The 26,951-nt window shown below is 35.7% G+C and overlaps 1 protein-coding gene across 1 annotated transcript in view; it reads left to right on the top strand.

Moving 5' to 3' along the window:
• Positions 1-26,951, top strand: part of FSTL5 (follistatin like 5) — a 180,918-nt gene that overhangs the window by 19,796 nt on the left and 134,171 nt on the right. Inside the window, exon 3 of the mRNA XM_032223653.1 lies at positions 8,169-8,289. Within this exon, the coding sequence (XP_032079544.1) occupies positions 8,169-8,289 (121 nt within the window). The remainder of the gene's footprint in view (positions 1-8,168; positions 8,290-26,951) is intronic.

Genomic DNA, 26,951 nt, shown 5'->3' with positions numbered 1-26,951 from the left:
CTTTTTTTTTTTGTTTATTAAATGTCTTTATGGGAATTTAATCAGGACTCTTGTGTCTTTGATTGGAGCAAACAGATCTATACAAATTTCTGATTGCATAAACAGTGGGAAGTCCTGTAGATAATTAATTCACTGAAAGCACTGGAGAATAAATCCATCTTTATTTTCTCAAACAAATAATAGTCACTCCACCTCTGCCCAAGGGTATAAACTACAAATCCAATATATTATTTTACAAGATTGGCAGCATTATACAAACAGAATAAATAGTAAAATCAGTAGTAATGCTAAAAGTCAGGCATGAGAAGTATTTGCTGAGTGCCGCAGGTAAATTTAGATATAACAAGATCAAGCAATGTCCTTTAGAATTCAGTCCTACTCCTTTATAGCAAACACATTATTATGAAACCATAGCACTGACAGATCTGTCATATGGATCTATCATGTGAAGAGTTTTAATACATTACTTTTTATTTTCTGGAAAGGAGAAAGAGCAGATTGGTTCATCTGAATATCTTTTTCTAATTACCCTTATCCTGGAAGAGGAAATTAAAAATATGCAAACTTTTAGAGGTCCCTGATCAAAATATAAACTTTAAAATAAACTTGACATAGATTACATAGAATAACATCCTATATTATTCATGTTCCAAACAATACAAAATTGAATAAAAGGGAGCTGTGATCTCACTCTGGTTCAGGAACAAAATATAGCTTATCTTAAATCAAAAGCATGTTGCAATCATTATTATCTTCTTAGGGTTATTCCATTTAACAATGAAAGCTATAGGAATTGTTACATTCCTGGTTTAGGACCGTGTATAACTTTTGTCCTATGGTCACCGGGTGGTTAGCATCACCTTTCTTCTTCATCTTCAACTGTTGAAGACCTATACATGGAATAACTTTCATTTTTAAAAAATCATTTTGGCTATAAACAATGAATACAAGAGAGAAGTTAACTTGTTTCTCCAATGTAAGTCCAATACAAACCCACTTCAATCTTTAAAAAAGAATCTAACTTCTCCCAAGCTTGAACTATTCATACCTTGCCTTTTTTTACTCCTTATTTAAGAAGGAACTGCCAAGGTTTCTAGATTTTAGATTTAGATTTTATTAGTATTTGTAGGCCGCCCTTTTCCCTGAGGGGACTCAGGGCGGCTCACATAAAATCGGGGAAGGGGAATACAGACGTTAAGATAGAGACATATAATAATATAGTAAACAACATACATTCATCATTCGGGAGGGGTAACTATCCTTGTCCCCAGGCCTGACGGGCGAGCCAGTTCTTAAGGGCTGTGCGGAAGGCCTGGACGGTGGAGAGGGTGCGAATCTCTACGGGGAGCTCGTTCCAAAGGGTCGGGGCTACTACTGAGAAGGCCCTCCTCCTTGTAGTTGCCAGCCGACATTGGCTGGCCGATGGAATGCGGAGGAGGCCTAATCTATGTGATCTTATTGGTCGCAGGGATGTAATTGGCAGAAGGCGGTCTCTCAAGTATCCAGATCTAGATGTAGATGTATCCTCATTCAAATGATTGGATACTAGCAGTACCAATATATTATATCTCTCCTACTCCTGGTTTATGACAAATTACTGAAATTCTTCTGAGTTCCCTACATAATTATGGGTGTTGATTGCAATTCTTATAACCATCATATGAATATTTTCCTACTCAGTTCTAGGAAATCTGGGGTTTTAATTGTGCTGTTTGAGAGATGCCACAAATCAGAATGAACATCCCAGAATGAAATTTGCTTTGTATAGCCATTTTCATTTTCCTAATTACTGTCTTACCTATCTAATTGCAAATTTTCAAGTAAATTTTTTCAAGCACAAAGGCAAGATCTGCTGATATCTTGAGTACAAAAGAACGTAGTGGAACAGATACATGCCCAACTCTTGGTGATAAAATGAAATGCATATTTATTGATAATGGCTTTTAGTGAACCCCAAAAGAGCAGGCATATTTCTGCTCTTTTGGGGTCCACAAGGTCAGTTAAGTTTGTCTGAAAAACTATCCATCTTCATCTTATGAAGGCAGACTTCATGAAATATGTTATGTGCCTAAATCACAATTTTGAATTTATTTTCATGTATCAAATTAAGTATTTGTTACAATAAATAAACAACATTAGAAACCTTGAAAGTTATCAAGATTTACTATTTAATACATTCACTGTTGGATGCCATTCACTTTTGGATGGTTGTACCACTGAAGAACAGTTTTATTTGGTGAAAAACAAAGTATTTCACACTTATTGGTGGATAAGAACTGTCTTAATCATATAATACGAATGTTGCAAGTGCTTCATTGTCTACTATTAATGTTTCAATTACAATTCATGATTGTTTTTTAATGGATTGTTACCTAAATACGTTTAGGACTGTAGCAGGGTTCAATCTATGTAGTACATTCATCAATAGTCAGAATACAATTTGTGGGATAGACAATAATAGCTCCACCATTGAAATTGAAATAAATACCTCCATTATTTGAATGATATCTTCTCCTTTATCATTTTGGAAAGTGCTGAAATCATAAAGTTCTTTCATGAGCATTTAAAGGATAGATTGTTGCTGTTAATGGATGATTGAGTGATTTTTTTCCTATTGTTTTATTATTGTTTTATTTGTGTTTCTGTCTTTGTATTTTATTCATAAAATCTGTTTTACTTCTTGTTTGTGATTGTATTTAAGCGATAAATATGATTTAATTTTTTTTTAAAATGGAACTGCTATGAGCCACTAGGAGTCCGACTGCAGAAAAGTCTGTTGTTAAATAAATAAATAAATAATAAATACATAAATAAATAAATAGATAAATAAATAAATAAATAAATAAATAAATAAATAAAAATTCTTAATGAAAACAGATATTTATGGTATAAATTAGCAACCAGTAGAAAAAGAACCACCACTGGAAAAATAACTTCAAGTTAGACTTAAAATGGTACAATATTAAGTAATCCTGAAGATTTCAGGTTGAAATTGTAGTAGGAGGTACTGGATATTGGGATTTTGCAGACTTCATAAAGGGTTTTCACTTCGGAAAAAGGTTTGAGTGAAGTATCCCTTTGGAGCTGTTTCATGAAGCAGTGTGGCCATCTCACTTCCAAGGGTGAAGTGAAAAAGCAATAAGCCTGTGTTTCACATGCTCCAATTGACACTACTGATTATTAGGTGCTTCTTTCATGTATAATGCATGTGTGAAAATATCTTCTGGCTATTGAAAGTGCCAGTGTAGCTTTCAAGGCAATACAAAGCATCTGACTGAAACAAATTGGGTTGCCTTTTCATCTATATGAAGAAGAAAAAAACACCCCTCTTTGTCAAAGGAAATCTGACTCACTTCTCATGGGCCTAGAAAAAAATCTCTGCAGCTACAGATAATCAAGCTATTATATCATCTGCATTACAAGTGCTACATTTAACAAGGAATGAGCAGAAATGTTACCGTATATACTCGAGTATAGGCCGACCCGAATATAAGCCGAGGCACCTAATTTTACCACAAAAAAACTGGAAAAGTTATTGACTCGAGTATAAGCCTAGGGTGGGAAATGCAGCAGCTACCGGTAAATTTCAAAAATAAAAATAGATACCAATAATGTTTTTGAATATTTATTTCAAAGAAAAACAGTAAACTAGCGGTGTATTCAATGAAATACTTCACTCACCTCATGATGCTGATGTCCCGCTGTGATGATGATGTCCCGTGCAGCCGCGGGAGCGATATCCCGCCTCCTATGACACACGGCACAGTGATTCCTATCATTGGATCACTGTACCAGAGGAGGTGGGACATCGCTATGTGGCTGCTTGCCATAACAAGGAGGAGGTGGGACATCGTTGCAGAGCGGCAGGAGGGGGAGGAAGGGGAATCGTAAGACAGCCCTGCATTACATTAGAACGTGAGGAGGGGGGATGGTGCGGTGCGCGCTGCGCGGCAAACTGACACAGAGGGAGGGGAAACTCACAGGGGCACTGGGCCATTCACGAGTGTCACCCAGCGGCATGGCCCCGCCCCTTTTTCTCCTCCATTTCGGGCAAATTTTTCACTGACTCGAGTATAAGCCGAGGCGGCTTTTTTCAGCCCAAAAAGTGGGCTGAAAAACTAGGCTTATACTCGAGTATATACAGTATATAATTCTTCCTGTGGAAAATGTAAACTCTGAGTAAAGTACCCCAAAAAATGGGCTGGCAAAAGCATATTAAAAGAGAATTGCATTATAAGGCAAAGAGTTCAAACTAACGTTCAGGGTATCAACAGAACTGATTAAAAAAAAATAGTCCCTGCTCTTCAGTTCTAAACTAATTTAGAGCTACTTATTTATTAGATGACAGATTTAGAGACAGACATCATAACACATAAAACATGATTTTGTGGATTTTGTATGAATTTTAGCTGTTAGGTTCTGTTAATGGAAGTCTGGACTCACATTTGTTTTGTTACTACAAAGTCATGTTGCCTTTTAATTTACTTGTGACTAGGCACAAATTAATTTATTACAAAGCATACTATATTAATAAATTGGTTAATAAGCATTATGAGTTATATGGTGTAAGTAATATGATTCCTGTCATCTTATCCAGTTAGATGCAAATCTAAAATAAATCCACTCTAATATTTTATAATGATTAATTAGTATACAATCAGGACAGAATCTTCAGCATAATAGTTATTCCTATTACTGTATAGCAAATCACTTATTCGCTCTATGTTACAAATGTTTACTATGACAAATATTCTTGCTTGCTTTCTGATATAGAAGCAGGTACAATTTCTTGCATAAATGTACACTCAGCTTTCATTATAATGCCAAATGTGAACTGTTTAATGCTCTGAGGTGGATTCGTGGAGGATTTGGTGGAAAAATCATAGTATTTTAATTTACTGATCATGAATTCAGTTCCATAATAAGGCCTGCATTATTTTATGTACTGGATGATTTTGATGGATTTAAGTGTCAGAGAATCCTGAAGACTCAGCATTATTTTTATGGATATTATTTTCTAATCTTGCCACAACCCCACAGTGTTCTTTAGTAACACATTGTAATATTTAGTGAACCTCTGGGAAAAAAAGGAAATCCCACTTCTCTGGATCACCTAATCGGAATTTATGGGAATCTTTATATTCACATGAATACAAGTTGAATTATCTTGAAGTGTTGTTGCTGCAAGGTTTGAAACTGAAGTTAGGTTTTTCAGAGAGGGAATGGTGCAGCCATGTCTCCAGTTGGTTTCTGCCTCATGTGATCAGCGAATAAAGGTTTACCCATATTAGCAGTTCCATGCTCTCTCTTAATGAAGCCATGTTAGATAGACAAGACAATCACTCTGTGTCAAAGTTGCAAAATCTTAATGGTTCTTTTGAACTCTACAGAAATATCGTTTTGCAGAAACTGTATCTGCATCTTCTCTCTTTTTTTTCATTCCATAAATCATTGAACAAACACAGTCTGCCTCTTGAGAAGGTAGATTTATATGCTTATATAAAGTAAATGAACCTGAATTGCTATAATAGAAATATCTTTAGTAATCTAAAATTATTGGCATTCTTTATTGCATTCTTTTTGCTGACATGCCTTTATATTTAATAAACAGACCTAACATAAATATGACAATTGCTTTTTCTGCTTATAACCAGCTGTTGGTATCAGAAAGGTATTGACAATCTTTGGGATTGCCTGATCTTCTTTAAAAACATAGTTAATGTTAAAAAGATTCCTGAGAAAGGGATAAATGTAAATATTGTTTATTTATATTTAATGTCATTAAGAGGCGGCTTGTTGTTTTATGATGTTGACCAATTAAAATTTCCCTTCCACGCCCAATAACTTTTTATCTCTCAGCACCACCTATTCTTTTAATGAAACTAGATGGCAAGCTTTTAAATCCAGTAAGCCTAGACGTTAATAAAGATAATACTTTTTAGCACCAGGCAGAACTTTGTACTTAATTCTCAGGTTTTTTTAAAAAAATCTTGCCCAACTAATTTAGAAATCTCTTTCTGCCGTTGTTTTGGAATAGTAAGTTTGTAATCAAAAATATATTGTTTAAAAAAAGAATAGCATTCTGGTTAAAACATTCATTTTTATCTATTTATTCACATTTCCAAGGTTACCTACTCATCAACAACTCTGACCAGTTTATAAAGGTTGAAGACAGGAACAATAAATTAGAACCACCAATAAAAACATGATTACACAAAGGAAAGAGAAAATCTTGGCCCTGTATACAGAATAAACAAAGTCTATAATAGGATTTTTCTTATTAAGAATAGGGTATCACTTGTTGGCAGCTTCTTAAATCACAGTGTCTTTCCTGACTCGAATAGAGGACAACTTTGCAATCTCAGGAAAAGAAGCAGCAACTTAAAAAAAATTACTGATAACAGCTATAGAAATCCGATTGACAAATGAATGCTGCTTGAAGCTTTCAAACTATTTTGAATATTTGAAGTTATAAATATCAGGATTGTATGAATATTTGATAGAATCATGCTGAGATTCCATTCAAGAGTGAATCAAATTTTTGGCAAGTCAAATTAATCAACCCATTGGATATTTCCAAACTAATAATCTCCATATGTAAAGGTTTTCTCGTGAAAATCAAAATCAGACCAATTTGATTTTACAATTTATATAAATTAAACTGATTTTCTGATTCAAATAGAAAGTCAAAATCAAAATGAATACAATTTGAATGAAATCTATGGTTTGACCTGTTTTTTTTTTTCCTGACAAATATAGGCCTCTTATATGTGGCACTAATAAGGGATGCTGTGGCTCAGTGGCTAAGACACTGAGCTCGTCGATCAGAAAGGTCAGCAGTTCGGTGGTTTGAATCCCTAGTATCGCGTAACAGAGTGAGCCCCCGTTACTTGTCTCATCTTCTGCCAACCTAGCAGTTCGAAAGCACATAAAAATGCAAGTAGAAAAATAGGGACCACCTTTAGTGGGAAGGTAACAATGTTCTGTGCACCTTTGGCATTTAGTCATGCTGGCCACATGACCACGGACCCTACCCTTCAGCTTTGAAATGGAGATGAGCACCGTCCCCTAGAGTCAGGAACAAATAGCACATATGTGCAAGGGGAATCTTTACCTTTACCTTATATATGGCACTATTTTTGGAGGCTAAGTTAAGCCACCTCAATCTTTAGAGGAGGCAGTACCAAAGAATACCAGAACTACAGATTAGACTGAAAGGGCAAGGTGATGAAAGAAAAAGAGGAGAAGTAACCAACCATTTTCAGAATGTTGCTGAGAAAAGTGTATGGATTTATCTGTGATAAATCTTTTCAGTTTGACTTGCTCATTTTCCTTGTCCATATATAGAGTTTCTTTATATATATATGAAAAAGACAAAACTGTTTAATTTGGGGATAAAGGAGAGAGGAGGGGATTCAACCACCCAGAATACTTGTTATATTTTATTGTTTTACCTCTTGTATATGAACAGGACCATAAATCTAGGTGTCTGTGATATGTATGTAGATATGTATGTATGTATGTATATATTTGTTTTCATAGATTTTCATGGGTGTAGGTATGCTGGTCTTGTTGTATTCAGGTCTTTTCCCGTGTAAGATCTTAGACCCGAATACAAGACCAGCATATATAAATATAGCATGCACACACACACACACACACACACAAACACAAACACAATATTATATTATAATATTATATTATATTATATATAATATAATATATAATATTATATTATAACAAGATGAACTTGGCAAGGATAATATATATATATATATAATATTATAACACTATTATAACACAAAGTTTACAAAGGCAACAGTAAAAATATTGGGTTTCTGTCGTGATGGACTCTTGTGACGAGCCGATTGACAGATGATGGAAGCAGTTAGCTTCCTCCCATAATTGGGGCTTACCAGGGGTTGTGACTCTAATATATATATATATATATATATATATATATATATATATATATATATATATATATATATATATTGATATACTTTATAATTACAAAAGAACTTGAAATCTCTGCTTTTACATAGTTCTAGTTCACTGGCCTTCAGCATCTTTAATCTGATCTGTTAAATTATATTAGAAATACTTAATTATACAATTCAACTCCTTGAGCTCCAGTGTAATTTCATGGTTACAAATTCTCTTGTCAGGTAATAAAACAAGATGAACTTGGCAAGGATATGTCTGACTGCTCTCTTTTTGATCTGTTGAAATATGATGATTATAATAGTGACAAGCATCTTGGCCTGGAAGAATTCTATAGAGCATTCCGTGAGTATAATTCCTGATTTTATTCCATACAAAGTTACTGGTTTTATAAATGTTACACACACTGTTACAAATCATATACTGAAGTTGAATCCTATTGCAATGGAAGCTCTTCTATATTTTAAGTCTTAGTACTTATCTGCACAGCCCAGCTGTTCTGCTGCCAAATGGGACAGCAAGTATTTTTTGATCAGAAATGAAAGACATTTGGTCAATTGCCTCTCATTACAGATTCCATCTTTAAGTGTGTTTCCCTTCTATAATTTGAAAGTAGTCTCTTCCTCTGATGTTGTGTCTACTGCTGTTGTCTATTTTGACTGGGATGCCTTACTTCTTTATACGCTAGCCACAGCAATTCAATGACTATTTTCACTGAAGAAATGTTCCCTCAACTGAAGCATTATCCTTATCTTTAAAAATGAAATTCTATTTACTATCAATATTTTAAAATGACACAGAGGTTAATAACGTTGCTTTGTATGCGAAATGTTGCTACTTCCAAACACAGCATATTTATGTTCATCTTTCCCCCAACTAGCCAATATTCTATCTCTTTATAAGTTCAGGTTCTATCATTTCATTTTCTTCCCATCATTTAGGTAAATTATTGATTCATACTGCAGCAGCTACCCTTTTCATTTCTCAGATATATGTGTCACGCAATATAGTGTCCCTGCATTGAGACTAGGACCCACAATAATTTGCTGGGGAAAAGATAATGTTATATAGTTAAGTAGTCATTGCTGATCATGCCTGTTTTTTTTTTTAGTTAAAAAAATAGCTTCAGGCTGTTTTGACTTGTTTTATTTTGTTTTGTTTTGCTTTGCTTTGCTTAACGTTGCTAGGTATCAGTCGTGGGATCCAGCCAGTTCGCACCTATTCGGGAGAACCGGTTGTTAACTTTCTAAGAGGTTCAGAGAACCGATTGTTGGAAGAAATCTCCTTTTGTTTTTTCCCACTTTACAGGGCTAATCCTGTAAGGAAGGCAGAAAGGAAACATTCTTGTGTTGTTTCTAGCCTAATCTTTATTGATCTGCTTACAGAAACTTCCTCTCCGGTTAACCCTTATTACATTGTAACAGCTAAGGCGAAGCGCCCTTCGACCTGAGTGACCTTGAGTTGGCCACGCCCACCCAGTCACATGACCACCGAGCTCCACCTACCCAGATGGTCATTAGGGCAGAGAACCGGTTGTTAAATTATTTGAATCCCACCACTGCTAGGTATTGAGTTTAGGCTTCAATGCAACAGCTACAGTTTACCCAGATTATATAAAACAATCTTTATTTAGAAAGGCTTTGTTTATTTTTGGTGATCATCATTTTAGAAAGATTCAGTAGCATAGAAAAAAAAATTAAAAAAGTGGCCTTTGGAAGAATATGAAATCTGCTAACATAAAAAGGTATTTTAAATTTCAAAACATTCAAATATTCAGTTCACTTTTACATATATTTTGTAAATTCTTAGACCATTAACTTATTTTTAAACATGTTTGGAATGTGTAACTATGATGATTAATTATTAGTATTGTTTCATTAATATTTGAAATTCTTTTTTAACAAAACAATTGTTAGAGAATCAACTATAGATAGAAAATTCATAAGAAGCACAACTGAAAATTACTCTGGGACTGTCACGATTTAGAATCTCTAAACAATAGGATTTTACATTTTGTAGATGAAGAAATAAACTTTTAAATGGCGTTGTATGTGGTTCTATGCTACATCTTCCCTAGAGACATGTGCAGTTTAATAAAGGGGAAAAAAATAAGAAACTGTAAACTAACACCAAAAGGCAATACGTATTTTTATACTGCTTCATTACAGTTCAGTTCTGGCTATCTAAACCCTCAGAACTGAAGGATTGAATAAAAGCAATCATAGTTAATTGTGTGATAATATCACTGATATAAATCAAATCATTTCAGACCACAGAAAGAGAGAGAGAGAAGAGACAGACAGACAGGCAGACAGACTCAGACAGAGAGAGACAGAGAAAGACACAGACCGAGAGCCTTTATAGTTACATAGAAACAGAAAACAATACTGCACTGACAGTATATGACTATCCGGTAAGAGTAGCAAAAAAAGATATATAACTATTTTAGCATCATTATATCATACTGCCTAGTTCGAGGGGAAAGGCAGACCTATTACTCTTTTGATAAGAGACTACTAGGAAATTCCAGGACCTGTAGGAATTGACCTGAAATTTAAAAAAAAAAAAAAACATCCTGGGAAAAGGAAATGCCAAATCACTTTCATATTATTCCCAGGAATCTATATGAAAGGTGCATTCAAGTGAAACTTTAATTTTATGTATTATGATATATTTGCATATACTATGATATTGTACAATGCATCCCCTTAGGCAGTTGCCTGACAAGTTCAATCAACCATTTGTTTCTCAAGAGAAGTTATGCATTTTTTAAAAAAGACCTCAGCAAGGATAATATGAATTGGATTTGGATTTGGATTTTATTGCATTTATATGACGCCCTATTCCCGGAGGGACTCAGGGCGGCTCACAAATCAAAGGGAGGGAATACAGACAAGGGGAAAAACAACAAACAAGCAACTACAAAAGAATTTAAAAACAATCAACAACCACACAGTTCAAGCGGGGACGGGAACTCATCAACCCCAGGCCTGTCGGAACAGCCAGGTTTTAAGGGCTTTGCGGAAGGTCTGAAGGGTGGTGAGGGTCCGAATCTCCACGGGGAGCTCGTTCCAGAGGGCTGGAGCAACCACAGAGAAGGCCCTCCTCCGGGTGGTAGCCAATCGGCATTGGCCGGTAGATGGGATTCGGAGGAGGCCTACTCTGTGGGATCTAATAGGTCTGTTGGAGGTAATTGGCAGCAGGCGGTCTGTCAAGTACCCAGGTCCAATACCATGAAGGGCTTTCACCTTGACTAGCACCTTGAAGCGTATCCGGAGACCAATGGGCAGCCAGTGCAGCTCGCGGAGGATAAGTGTAACGTGGGTGTACCGGGTTGCACCCACAATCGCTCGCATGGCTGCATTCTGGACAAGCTAAAGTCTCCGAATGCTCTTCAGGGGCTGCCCCATGTAGAGCGAACTGTGTGTACTCTATTCACATATTTTCCTATTCTAATTCTAAAAAATTGCACTTCAGTCAATTTATTTGAATTGTGCAATCAGCGGTTCGGTTGTTAGTCATAGTTCACTATATTAGATAGTGAAGATGTGTGCTGAGCATGTGGAATAAGCAATAGCAATAGCAATAGCAGTTAGACTTATATACCGCTTCATAGGGCTTTCAGCCCTCTCTAAGCGGTTTACAGAGTCAGCATATCACCCCCACAGTCTGGGTCCTCATTTCACCCACCTCGGAAGGATGGAAGGCTGAGTCAACCTTGAGCCGGTGAGATTAGAACCGCTGAACTGCAGATAACAGTCAGCTGAAGTGGCCTGCAGTACTGCACCCTAACCACTGCGCCACTTCGGCTCTTGGCAATTGCCCTACACTCTATGAATGAATGGTGAGTGATTAGTGTAATGTACACATTACTGGAAAGCATTGGTGGGATTCAATTTTTTTTACTACCAGTTCTGTGGGCATGGCTTGGTGGGTGTGGCAGGGGAAGGATACTGTAAAATCTCCATTCCCTCACCCCTCCAGGAGAAGGTTACTGCAACATCCCCAATTCCTCCTGATCAGCTGGGACTCGGGAGACAGAGAATAGATGTGGGCAGGGCCAGTCAGAAGTGGTATTTACCGGTTCTCCAAACTATTCAAAATTTCTGCTACTGGTTTTCCAGAATGGGTCATAACCTGCTGAACACCATCTCTGCTGGAAAGGTCCTTTAAAAAATGAAGAACAACCACTGAAAGATGTTTCCTGGGGTTAGCTATCACCATTCAATCATTTTCAACTAAAAAAGTTTGGAAAAAATATAAAGAACCATACTAAGTGAATTTAAGACTTCAGATAAAAGTGTTTTGAACACAAACTTCTGAAAGAGAACATTTTAAGCAGATGCTTCTACTGAATGTTTCTCTAGAGATTTCAAGGAAAATAAGTATTTCAGTCTCCTTTAAGTGCTTTATTTTAGATTAAATAAGGAAGCTGAGATTAAATCAATGTAAGATGGAAATAATTGTTCTTGTGTATTGACTAGGTCCATGACAGTGAACCTGTGGCATGCATGCCAGAAGTGGCACGCAGAGTCCTCTCTATGGGCATGCGTGCCATCGCCAAATGCTCTTCTGGTTTCTAGCGGTCTTCGTGCACGCCAGAGCACTGGAAACCCAAAGACCAGGTGATCAGCACCTGGGTTTCAAGTGTTCTAGAATGCATTTGGGCATTTGATGCCAAAAAAGGTTCACCATTACTAGACTAGGTAGACAATATCTACTCTCATTTTTGTTCTTTCTCTAGATCCATTCTCTATCTCAGTTCTTTGAAAAGAAAATATACATTTTGCTAATATCAATGCATTGCTGAATGTAAATAGAGCTAAGCTAAGCTAACCATCGACTGGGGTTCCATATGATGCAGGTTTTAGAGTGTCCTTGGGATGAATTAACATATGTCAGAGAGAGAGGCCATGCTGATGTCTAACCAATATGCTTATAGTTATCATATGAAATTAAAAGTAACAATAGATTTTTATTTTTTTTCTTACTTTATTTCATGTCCAAATAGATGTACACTAATACTTCATTTTGAAAGACCACTCAGGCTTTTAGTGTTTTCTGTGGCATTTAGTGCAGTCATTTTGACAGTGAAGAAAAGTAATTTGCAGCAGAAAGCAAATCTTTGCAAAATAAAAATTCACAGTGATGATCTAAAGCACGAGTTTCAAACTCTGTTGTGTCACGGGTCGGATTGTGATGTATCGTGACATTTTTTCCCTTTGCGGATCTGGGGTCAGTGTGGCCTGAGCTGAACGAATCCGGCCTATTGGCTGCCAGCTTGACAGGCCTGATCTAAAGTAACCCTCAGAGGACCATAGGGAGAAATTGTACCATGCTTGAAAGAAATGTGTATAATCTGTGATTATTTAAACATATTAGAAATGTATGTGTAGCTCCATAACCCTATAGAAAAATTGGGAAACAAAAGGTTTGCAAGAATAGAACTGATTGGATTGAATTAAATGAATGTGAGCAAGATGTTATCATAGACAATGCAGGTAAAATTCCTTAAATGATTCCATGTAAAGTGAAGAAAAACATTAACAGGATTTCCAGTGTGTGCCATAAATTGGAAATAAATAGAATCTCTCTCTCTCTCTCTCTCTCTCTCTCTCTCTCTCTCCCTCCCTCCCTCCCTCCCTCCCTCCCTCCCTCCCTCCCTCCCCCCTCTCTCATACATGCACATATATGTGCACTTAAACACATAGACATACGGAGTCTAAGGGTACTTTTAAAAATTGTTTATTGCGTTGAAAATATGAGGCATAGCAAATAGATACCCATAAGTTAGTTTGCTCATTTATTTGCAAGCAGAATATTCAGTTTTAGAAAAAAAAAATAACATTTTCTGTATTTAATTTTGGTGACTCACATGTTACCTCCAGTAACTACTGATTAACTACTTATATCTTTGTGATAGGAAGTGAATATGAGAATAAATCGTGATGTTTGCTGCCCTATTTGACCTTTGTTAAAATAAAATAAAATCTGTCCTTAGCCCACAATTAATACCTACAGATTTATTCTAATAGGGGTGGAGTCTTCAAAACTATATTTCTTTTAATAAAGCTCATATGTTTAATGGTTATCATATGGCTGTTAATCCCCAAAAGGGCATTATTCCTTTTTTCACTCTAGGCATTTAGATTTCCCTTTAGTTTTGTCAATATCTTTCTACCATTGAAATACTTGTCTTACTCAGAGCTGAAATATTGCAGAGTTCTAATTACGTGATGATATTATTTTGATGAGCTATCCATTTTGGGTAATAGAGAATAGTTCCTATGATTGTGGTGGATGCTAAATCACCACTTGTAAGAAATTTAACTATTTCAAAGTGCACCTCAAATGCTCATGTTCAGAGGCAGTTGGAAATTGATGTCACGGGATCGTATTTTGCTCTTTTGCTGTGGGCAGAAAAAAATGTATTTAAGTAAAAAGGAAGGCTAGTTGCCTGGCTTTTATGAGTGGATAAGACTTCAGAAAAAGGACATTAAATCTTTAGGTGACCTTTTCAGCCTGGGTGACATTTAGAAGTTTGGGAACATGTAGTGGGCATGCATAAAATGGTTGTCATGGAAGAATTGCCTATTCACAAAATTGACCTGGAGGACATGGCATTTCACAAAACATCCATTAAGCAGATTGTGTAGGCACAATTTACACATACAAAATTCTCTCTCTGTTATCCCATTGAAATAACAGGATACCATGATTGTGAGCCCAAGGGCATTCCTGCACATAAATGTTATGCTGGAGAATAATACTTTACTTTGCAGCATGCCATATTCCTATTTCTTTTACAGTAGACCAGGGACTCCAGAAGAAACGAGGTAACTATTGAGTATTGGTGCTCTTGGTTATCCCATGATCTTCCCCCAACCTCTAGTCTTCATCTGTAACTATGCAAATATATATTTGATTAGAGCTAATGGGTGAACATTGAATTGAATCATTATCAGAATTTTGAAATGCAATCCTTCATCTTAAAGTTCAGACTTCAATTGAGTTTAGTGTTTATTTTTGAAGAAAATCTGATCCCTACTCAATTATATTACTTTTTTTTTAATGTTATCCCCTGATACCATTTATCTCTAACATATTTTCTGAAAAGCTGATAGAGGTCAGATAAAAATGTAATCTAAAAAAATGCCATTCATTACTATTTTTACAAAGAATTATTTTTTGCATTTATACTTATTTGTATATAATTTTTTTAAAAAAATCTGGCCTTAGTTCTAAAATCTGATACATAATATTCATTTTAACACAGATATGTGCATACAGTCAGAGATACAGAAAGAGAGAGGAAAAGAATTTTTGAGAATTCGGTATGAATACTAAACCTATTGTTTATTTTTTGCAAGGTTTCTTTTCTTTTTGTTTTCTTTCCTTTTTTCTTTTTTGTTTGATTGAAGGGTATTTTAAAATTCTTCAGAAACCTTTCTAGCAGTGCTTAAAGTTTCATTTGTGTGTATTTATGTGTGTGTTTATAAGCACGTAGATGTTTGAATATTTTTTTGTGTTTGTGCTCTGCTGTATCTCTTTTCTATTTTGTGGCAAAATTGGTCACTTATACATCATAACCTTAACAAAAAGCCTTATGGCAGGAATTCTCTTGCGGCGCTTTCAGTCTTTAAGATTTAATTAAAGCCAGGAAAAGATTAAAAGAGAAAAATACAGAATAACCACATTCAGCCTTCTGCCACTTCTTAAAAAAATAAAATGCTAAAATTACATATCATCTATAAGAGTTTCAATTTTATTATTGAAAAAGAAAACATAGAAAAATAAAATATTTATTTTCAGTAAACTGAAGGTAACAGGTGACCCTAAAATAATATTTTGCAACTATTAAATCTTGAAGATTGGTTAAAGATTTAAGGTAACCAGAACAAAACCTTCTCACATCCAGAAGTAAGAAATATTTAAATCCTAAAATGTTGTTCATATATTTAGTCATAACTCTCAGTCTCTGTATCTATTTGTAACATATTAGTGTACTTCTGCATTGGTCTTCATCTTATTTGATTTTATATCTATGCATTAATTCTGATAGTTTAAATTATTCTTATCTCAATTATCAATTATGATATATTTACGCAATTATATATGGCTGTTATTAAGCCGAAGAACTAGGCTCTTGGGATGTTTTTCAGAAAAGAGGTTTATTATTATTAGTTTCTATTTTTGAATGCTAGTCCTCTCAGAACATCTGACACAAAGATTTCAAAATAGAAAGAAGCTTGAAGTTCCTTTTTTTTCTATGAATGTTAACAAACAGTATGACAACTTTCAAAAGTCAGTTCTCCAGTACTTATGTCTGATATGTTTTGCACAACTGATTTATCTGAAATTATGCAGAATAAAGTTAATAAATAAGCTAAAAGACTTTTTTTTTACAAACCATCTATCATTGATGGTTAGCCTCTGCTAAGGAGATATATAGTCTCTCGTGTAGTTGGTTTGTGAGAGTCCTTCTTTCCGCTACATACTGCTTAATTCTTTTGATGACAAAGTTGGGCATCTTCATCTCTAGATCAAAATGGGAGAGGAGATGTGCTTTATTAAAAATTAAATGTCAAACCATAAGTATTTTATATAGTAAAAACAATTTCATTAAATATTGCTTAGAATACAAAGAAAATATAATGTGCATTTTACAGAACATATGCTTTCTTTGGGGGGAAAATATTTAAAAGTTTTGCAAGAATTTTAATAGGCCCAAATATATAATTTCAAATATGTGATTTCTAAAATTACAAAGTTCATTTCCAAAACTAATGATGCTCATTTTAAAATAGTAAGTATATTTGAGCACTATAATATGAATGCCAGCTTACCAACAATAACAATGAAAGCAAAACAAAGCTTTTTTACAAAGTAATGCCAGCTTACCAACAATAACAATGAAAGCAAAACAAAGCATATCTGTTGGAAATCTTGATTTAATGAAGAGAACAGTTAAGGTGGTTGTTGATCTTTGAGAATAAGCTTGTTGTTGTTAGTTGCAAAGTCATGTCTGACCCATCACGACCCCATGGGCAATGTTCCTCCAGACCTTCCTGTCCTCTACCATACCCCAGAGTCCATTTAAGTTCTTCATTGACTTTATCCAGTCACCTCATTCTCTGCTGTCCCCTTCTTTTGCCCTCAATCTTTCTCAGCATTAGGCTCTTCTCCAGTGGGATAAGAGCTGTAAGAGTGTAAATATCTATATATGCTTCACCTTCCTCCTGTATATTTCTCTTTTGAACTACTAATCTTCTTCCTCCTCTTATCTAGGATTTTTTTTTCTTTACTTGATCAGGACTTAATTCTTTGAACTAGCCTTTGCCCACTTTGCTTAGATACTTTTGTACACGTTCATCAAACAGCTCACCAATTTAGTTATATTCTGTATTTAGTTGTTTAGACTAATAATAATAAAAAACATGGTTTACCTGAATAATCAGTTAAAAGCTCATAAGGAGTATTAGACTTTTCTCATAGAAGAGTTTGATATTCTGTTATCAGTTATGACATAACTTGTATCTGGTCTCCTACTAGCCTGTCAAATGAGTAAATGAAAATATTTTATTTATTTACTGCTAAGTCATAATCTTCAATCACTAAAATGCATTCATTTAAATCATTCACAGAGATAATGTTGATCAGCAGTCTATCAATACTCTGTGGCTTGGCTACTTTGGTGGAGATTTGCATCCAGCGCTTATGCTGTTACACTTTTTATTCTTGATTTACTTTCAGTTACAGTATCTCAGGACTGTTGAAATGGATCATTTAAAGAAGGAACAACAGAACTTTAAATAAGTAGTAATGGTCGGCTTTAGTCACAACATAGCATGCAGCACATATAATTTCACATTAACTTAGCGCTATCATGGGAAAAACAGTTGGACATATCCTTGTATGCTTTTGTGTTCTTACCCCTTCCTCCATCCAGTAACGAGTGCCGAGACAATCTTAGCTGGAATTCCACAGCACTTTATTAGCAGGAAACATAAATCTTGGTAGCTGAAAGCCCAAGCACAACAAACAGATAAGAACCTTGGCAGCAACTCAGACTTCGACAGATACAGATAACAGCTTCTCCAGCATTAAGACTTAAGTTGAATCCTGCAAACCAGACTCCTCCCAGAGTCTCTCTTTAAATACTATCTTGAGAGGAGCCTAATTACAATTACCTGGGTCCAATTATCTTTTGTATCTGCGTAGCTGTTCTCTATGTCAATCTGTCCAGCGTTGCCAGGCACCCAGAACACCTCCCTTGTCTCCTCATCACTGCTCCAAGGCCTGACGTCAATAGCATACTCCCTTCGGTTTTCACTGCTCTCCATGCCTCAGGTGCCTCCTGGTGGCCAACCAGCGTCTCTGCGCCCTGCTCAGAGTCAGAACCCTGTCTAGAGTCCTCCACCTCTTCCAGAGCTGACTCATAAGGCCCCTCACTGGTGGAGTCTGTTTGCAGCTCCAACGGCTCCTGCTGGGCCCCACACTTTTGTAATTGATATTCCAGTATGATCATTATATTTAGCTCTTATAGTGTACATTTGTTTGTCATTTTTCCGTGTTCAATTTCAATTTCTTCAAAAATATCAGTATAAAAATAAAAATGCAATGTTGGCTATTGGCATGATCCTGTAGAAAATAATATATAATCAAAGAACAAGTGACATTTAATAAAGGAAAAAACATTTCCTCTATTTTAACAATTATATTAATATAGCTTTTCAGTCACTTTTCTTACACTGGATCTCACATCCAAAGTTTTGACTCCAGCTCATTCAGCTAATGGTATTTAGTCACTTGTTTATTTTTCATCTACTCATAGCAATTTTAGCACCTTATTTCCACAAAAAAAACTTAAATACCTTGTTAAAAACAAAACAAAAGCAGCATTGTAATATTCTTTCCCAAATTTCCTGCACCCAATCTTGCAGATGTTGGAGGAAAAACTGTCTCTAGTTTTTGGGGGGCTGAAAAGGAAAAAGTGCAGAAATGTACTCTCAGGCTTTCAAGGTGGTCCAGACAAAAGGCACCCATAATAATTCTACTTTATTGTAAGTTTACACCAGTGGTGGGATTCAGCCAGTTCGCATCTATTTGGGAGAACCGGTTGGTAACTTTCTAAGTAGTTCAGAGAACCGATTGTTGGAAGAAATCTCATTTTGTTTTTTCCCACTTTACAGGGCTAATCCTGTAAGGAAGGAGGAAGGAAACATTCTGGTGTTGTTTCTAGCCTAATCTTTATTGACCTGCTTACAGAAACTGCCTCTCTGGTTAACCCTTATTACATTGTAACAGCTAAGGCAAAGCGTCCATCGACCTGAGTGACCTTGAGTTGGCCACACCCTCCCAGTCACATGACCACCAAGCCCCACCTACCCAGATGGTCATTAGGGCAGAGAACCGGTTGTTAAATTATTTGAATCCCACCACTAGTTTACACGACCAGAACTTTGAAAATCTGGAAGTACATTTCTCCTCCATTGTCCTTTCAATCTGAAAAACTAGGAGAGGTCCCTTCTGAAATGTTTGGCACCCCTGTGTTCCTGTTATGGGCAAGGTTGCCTCTTATCTGACTGTTTGCCTGGCAAAGGTTCTTTCTCCTGTCTTCCAAGGCCAATAGCAAATACCATTGTGTGGCTTCTATCACTTAAGTAGTTTGTAAAGAGTCCAACAGAAGTTTATCACAGTTCTTCGGGATAAGGCTGATAAGCACCCACCTTTATCTCCCTTGAAACACTGCCAAAGGCCTAATTGGCAACTAGCTTTGCAAGGCCACTTGGAGCAGAGTTAAAACGGAGCTTCAGAATGTAAACTGACCAGAACAAAGTTGCTTCCTACAAGGCTCACGTGCTTTTGCTCCTCCTTTATGTCCCATGGGACATGGGTCAATTACCTCCAAGTCTTACTCCCGAGTTGTCCCCTTTGTCTTAACTGTTCTTGCCTTCTGGCAGCTCTGTGCATGCGTGCACTGGGAACAGGTTCCCCCTGTTCCTCTGACTTGCTGATATCTGACTCTGGGGGCTCTGGAGGCAGCACATAACTCCCAGATGGCCCTGGCCCCCTCTCTGCCTCCGATGCAGAGCAAGCTGCCAATGGACCACAACACTTATACAGTAACAATTTTTCACACTTACTCCCATTGCAGCATTCCTGTGGTCAAGTGATCAAAATATGGATGCTTGGCAACTGGGATGTATTTATGATAGTTGCAGTGTCCAGGGTCATTTGATCATCTTTTGTAAGATATTGACAAGCAGTCAATGAAGAAGCTGGACTCACTTAATAACCATATTATAACTGAACAGCTGCAGTGGCAAGAAAGTTCATTAAATGAGTGGGGGAGTCACTTAACTGCCTTGCTTAGGCTCACTTTAGACACAATTTTGGCTATAAGGATTCCTATATAGTAGATACCTATGTGTAATGAATGGGAGGACAGGATATTCCTGTCAGCTGATTGCTGCCACATCCCTCCAAATCCAGCCTTTTTTCCCCCTAAAGAATGTCTTCAGATTGCTAGAAGTATATGAACCAGCTTCAAATGGGAAATTATCCAGTATATGCCTGAAGATTTTGCCTTGATATTTAAGGTTAAGAAATATATGTATAAATGCATGTATGTATGTATGCATGCATGCATGTAGCTTTGGAACAGGGATGGGTTCCTGCCAGTTCTAACCTCTTCTATAGAAGAGGTTTCACAAATCTATAGTGCCGTTTAGAACTGGTTCTAGCTCCCTCCCCCCGTCCGTCCGCACATCATCAAGATGAAGAGCAAGAAGAGGAATTCTGGGAGTTGAAGTCCACAAGTCTTAAAGCTGTTAAGTTTGAACACCCCTGGGTATTTTTTTTAAAGTTTAGGGGTGCAATGATCTTGTGGCTTGACAGCTTTAAGACATGCGTGCTTCAAATGCCAGAGTTTCTGAGCCAACATTTTGGTTGCTAAGCAAGAGCTCTGTTAAATGAGTTTCACCACATTTTACAAGTTGGCTACGCCCACCCAGTCACATGGCTGGGGAGCCACTCCCACCTGGTCACATGGCCAGCAAGCCACTCCCACCCAGTCACATGGCTAGCAAGCCACTCCTACAAAGCAGGCCACACCTACAGAAGAGGTTCTAACAACTTTTGAAACCCACCACTGGTTTGGAAGTCCCCCTCCCTGCAAGTTAAGTATATATTATTTCTCTGTTTCAAACCATGTGTATTAAGATGTGACAATTGTTATTCTAGTGTTGACATTTCATTATTGACTGTTTTGGGGGGGGGAATCTTTAAGATTGAATTTATAATGTTGAAGTTAATATTTGGATTTCATATCCGTTTTTCATATCATTTTTTTTTATAAATGTAAGTTTTAACTTGGCATCCATGAAGTCATTAAGCAACTGATTGCTTAAGTCAAAATGACTATGGAAAAGTAGGGTAAACTGATGACATTTAAGTGAAATGATTTTGCCTGAACTAGTCATGAGTAAACATAACAAACGTATAATGGAATTTTTTGCATAAATTCACCTTTTCACTTGAATAAACATATGAAAATATAAAATACATTTTGTAGGCGATTATTACCCTTTAAAACCAATTATTCCTATTTAGTTTTTGAACTGACATTTAAATACAGGATACGTTGTGTTCTTTGTAAAGTTTGTAAAAATCAACATAAAGATTAAAATTAATAAGAACCTTTAACAGTTTCAGAATCTTAATGTCTGCTTTATACTTTCCAAAATAACTTTTGAAAGCTGCTTAACATACATATTGCCATTCTATATGGTTGCTGCTAATTTGTTGGTGGGACGGTTAAAATTATTATAAAGAAAATGGTTGAAAATGGAATTCTGAACAACAGGTACTTTCTCTAGATAGGGAGAAAGCTAATTCTTCTGAGAATGTTTGGTTCAGCTGCATAACATTCGGTTTATTACCAATATAGATTCTGGGCAACCTGCAATCTTCTTAAATCTTATTTTCCCTCCAGAAATCAAATGATCAATAAACAGAAAGATGGTTCTCTATGGTTTTGTTAGGAACAGTTCTGACTTTCTCTTTGTCTTTAAGCTTGTCTCCTTTTAAAGTTGAAAAATCTATAATTCAAGAATGGAGAAGTTTCTTTATTTTACCTGGAATTTTTATGTGAAATTTTTTTAAATAATTTTCTTCATATGATAGGTTTAGCTATTAAAGACTAAAAAAAATCTACCAAGTTTTCCAGCTGAATTATTAATGAACAGTCTTCTTTACAAAAAAGAATATTTTAACCTCATTGTTATCAGTTTATTCATCATTCTTAGCGGTATATTTTGGAGTGTTTTTTTTTTTTAAATTACTTCTGGGTTGTCCTTTCATGTCTTCAGGATAAATTATGTGACTTTGAACTATAAAGTTTTTGGTAACATATAAATTAATATTTGTACCTTTTTTGTTTTATAGTATGTTACTATTAAACACATTTCTTCAATACTTGCACAGAACATTCAGTTTCTATTCCTCAATACCCAAATTTCTTTTATTATTTCCTAATCACAATAATACTTCAGTGTTTATCCAGCAGATGAAAGTATTAATAGTTGCACCAGTACAAATATTTACAAGATTACAAAACAGCAGTTATATTTTTTTCATATGCAACAGTTTTTATTCAGCCAATTTACACTGGTATTGAAGCCTAAACAAGCTATATATTAGAAGTAAATCAGTCTTTGTATATTTTGTAAGAAATTTTAGTCTTTGTGATTCTAGGTAAATGAGAATTCAATACCTAGTAGCACATCTGTTTTTTGTACTTTCCATTGTAGATTGCAAAGGGTGAGATATTCAACTTCTCTCTTATTTCCTCTACTTATACTTACAGGCAGAAAATACAGCCAATTACACTTAGGGAAATTTGAATCATGGAAACTTTCTTTTTCCCTATTATAAATAAAGCCGAAGCATTAAAGCACAGATTCAATTGGTGTGTAGGTTTCTTTGATAGTAGTTGTTCTGTTGTTCTGTTTGTCAGATGAAATATGAACTCTTGAAGCTTGATTGCCTAGATCTGTTTATGGCTCATGATTCCATTATCACACTGCATGCAGACAAAAATTGATCTGGAAGGAGCAGAAGTAAGCATTCTAATTAGTTTTATCTTTCATTTAAAAGAAAATCAAAGGATTAGTTTTCTGTTTGTTTTGTCAGTCCAAAGGCTTCCAAAACGTGCTTTGAGAATGCCTGGTTCCATTATAGATAGTGAAAGAAATGATATTTAAAGACATCGGAAATTTGTCTCCAGTAATCAAAGCTAATGTTTAATTGGCTTTGTATTACTGGAGAGCAAAATCAAGCCATATAATTCTGTATGAACTTTAACAACAACAAATTTAACTAATTGTGGACCAAATTAAAAGTACAAACATTTAATTATATTGTATGGAATTGAATTATGTTTTCTTTTTTCATTTTAATCTAGATTTTTAAAGTATATCACATTTTTGATATTGTATATCTTTTCAAAGTAATCTGTTTTTATTAAACAGCCATTTAATTATAGTTACATAACTTTATATATACATAGATATCTGTTAGTCTGAAGGGGTATTACTAGCTTTGTTTGATTGGTTTAGAAGTCTTATATTCAGCTGGTCTTACTAGAAAATAGTTACTGGAACATAGTAAAAACGGTGCAGACAACAAAATTTGATTTTTAAGGCATTCAATCAATGTGAATAACATCAAATGCAGTAGGAAATCAGATTTAAAGTTGCTGTCCAAAGTTGAATTTTGGATGTTGATTATGAGTTGTACTTATCTTTGCATTAACTCAACCACACTTTTTATGTATCGCCCAAGAACTTCAAGTAGAGGTCCAAAGGTACAAGGCAATCGCTACAAATTCATTGAAACACAAATTTTGCTCTGTTTCATTCATCCTGATGGAAGTGTGGATATTTGTCAGGAAAATTTTGTGAGGAAAAATTAGCTGTCCATTGCTATTCATTTTGCAGGCCTCTATGTTTTCAGCTTAAGTCCAGAAGAAGTTCTTCAAAGGCAACCCAAATGTGTCTGATTTAATAGGAAGATCAAGTAGCATATTTCATAATTTATTAAAAAATACAAGCCAGTATATTTTCTCCTTCCTTCTTCTTTCCTCCCTCCCTCCTTCTTTCCTTCCTTCCTTTCTTTTGTATACTCATTTAATTAGTTCTAATAGCAATAGCAATAGCAGTTAGACTTATATACCGCTTCATAGGGCTTTCAGCCCTCTCTAAGTGGTTTACAGAGTCAGCATATTGCCCCCAACAATCCGGGTCCTCATTTTACCCACCTCGGAAGGATGGAAGGCTGAGTCAACCCTGAGCCGGTGAGATTTGAACAGCCGAACTGCAGAACTGCAGTCAGCTGAAGTAGCCTGCAGTGCTGCATTTAACCACTGCGCCACCTCGGCTCTAAGTGGTTCACATAAATCTAACACATTAAGCACAATAAATACATTATAAATACATTAAATAAACTAATATCAATAGGCAGCTAGTATTAACAACAAATATATATTTATATAATGCTGAGAAGAAAAGGGTAAAATGACCTGCACATTTTTTTTTTGCCCAAATTTGTAGCAAAATATGTAGCAACAGTTTTTGCCACCACCCTACAAGATAGCTTAAGACGGCCATAAGGATGAGTTTAGTGTAAAGCAATGTAAAGAAATTGCTACCTGGCTCTTGTCTCTGTATTAATACCATGATGTGGAGCAACATAAACCATTCCTTTCTAGAAGTAGATCCTACAGGACTATAGGTAGATTCCAATGGAAAAGATAGTTCTTATTGAAACATTTACTCACATTATATTCTTTCCTGGACTTTTATCTGACTTTTTCCTTGGTAGTGATTCTTCCTATTGTCACCAAGGGACATTCTCTTTGCCCCTTACAATAACTAACTTACTAACTTACTAACTTACTAACTTACTAACTTACTAACACTAACTTACTATTTATTTATTTATTTATTGATCTATGTGATATACAGTATAGTATAAACAAGAAGTAAAACAACATAGAAAAATTAGCATTCACATTTAAAAATTAACCTTAAAATTAGCGTTAAAGAATTAAAATTATAGAATAGTTATAATTAAAAGAGCTGGGCTGGCACAGTGATCAGAATGCAGTATTGCAGGTCAAGGGAGCTTTCCTCATCTTTGGGGGAAGGATGTTCACAAAATACAGGCAGGAACAGAGAAACTCTGTTCCTAAAATCCTCGACTGACATGGTCTGCAGCTTAACTTCCTTTATATCTTTCCGTTCATATGTTTCCTTTTGTTGGGAAGATTGGAAATTGAATGACGTTTATTTGCCTAATATCCATCCAGAGAGGAGGAGTTCAGGAGGGGACACATCATCACTTAGATCTGTCCACCTTAGTAGAAGGCATGAGCCCTCTTCCAAAGAAACAATCCCTTCTCAGTCCTCAATGACCTTCTGAATATGCCAAGTTGGATAAGTTTAAAAGATGTAAAACTCAGCTTACTCTGTCTACTTCCTCAGATTTTAAGTTGACTTCAGATAGTGACAGCATGGCTCCTCCTATACCATTTTGCATATTCCCTGAGGCTGAAAAAAAATATTAAACAATATCAGCAAACTTTTTCTAAATTTTAAAATGGAATAAGAATGTGATGAGAGTGCAGTGCCTTCTTTTAAAACATTCACTATGGATTCTAAGAAAACTTGAACCTACATCATTCTTACTACTTTGAGGTTAAGACAAAAAGTTGTCCATGGATTTCTAATTCATTTATTCTTGAGTTTGTTTGTTAATCTACTTTTAAAACCATTAAGGCTAGCAAGAAAATAAAAGCAAGTTTTAAACATACACATTCTGAGCAGTGGTGGGATCCAGCCAGTTCTCACCCATTCGGGAGAACCGGTTGCTAACTTTCTACGCAGTTGGGAGAACCCGTTGTTGGAAGAAATTTCCTTTTGTTTTTTTTTCCCCACTTTACAGGGCTAATCCTGTAAGGAAGGCAGGAAGGAAACATTCTGATGTTGTTTCTAGCATAATCTTTATTGCCTTGTTTACAGAAACTGCTTCTCCGGTTAATCCTTATTACATTATAACAGCTAAGGTGAAGCACCAATTGGCGTGAGTGATGTTGAATTGGCCACGCCCACCCAGTCACATGACCACTGAGCCCTGCCTACCCAGATGGTCATTAGGGCAGAGAACCGGTTGTTAAATTATTTGAATCCCACCACTGATTCTGAGCATCATTTAAAAGTGAATCTCCACGTTATAGATGCCAAGGGTACTTGTATGTTAATATTCATGGATCATCTTTCTGTTCTCTTCCCTTCCCAACACATATACAGACACATGTTAGACAAGCTGCAGTTTTTCATCCACTAATATCTATACTCTCTTTATTTCATTTTTCTAATAAATGGCATTGTTGCCTCAGTGCATATATTCAGGACCAGATGGGATCAACCTTCAAAGCAGCTGCAGAAACGGGGGGGGGGGGGGGAGAGAGAGATTTTGCAATTTTAGCAATTGTGTTCCAAAGTAGCACTTTCAAAGTATGTTCACCATTCTTGTATTTGAAGTATGTTGTTTTTCATTGCATTTCCCAAGTGGGTTTAAGAATCAGCTATCCTAAAGGATCACAACTATTAATTCTATCATTTGTTGTTATTCTTGTTTTGAAGTATATCAATCTTTGTAGAAACTGCTGAAGATAAATCCTTTTGCTTTCTGAAGTGCAACAAAACACCTTTAACAAGAACTTGTTCCTTTGGGAAGCTTTGATGGGACTTTTAAAAGGAATTACTTGTAGCTGTATATGCTAATTTTATCATAGAAGTTACACTAAACTCGGTTCTAAGTAGCCTGATCTTCACTCAAGGCGGGGGGGAGGAGGTTCAAAGCCCATCAGACAGGTTTTATATGTCCATTCAAAAATATATACAAAATATCTTCCATTTTCAGTCTTGTCTATCTGTCTTTCC

Source organism: Thamnophis elegans, chromosome 9 (genome assembly GCF_009769535.1).
Source record: "Thamnophis elegans isolate rThaEle1 chromosome 9, rThaEle1.pri, whole genome shotgun sequence".
Classification (NCBI taxonomy): domain Eukaryota; kingdom Metazoa; phylum Chordata; class Lepidosauria; order Squamata; family Colubridae; genus Thamnophis; species Thamnophis elegans.
This window is presented reverse-complemented; position numbering and strand designations above follow the sequence as displayed.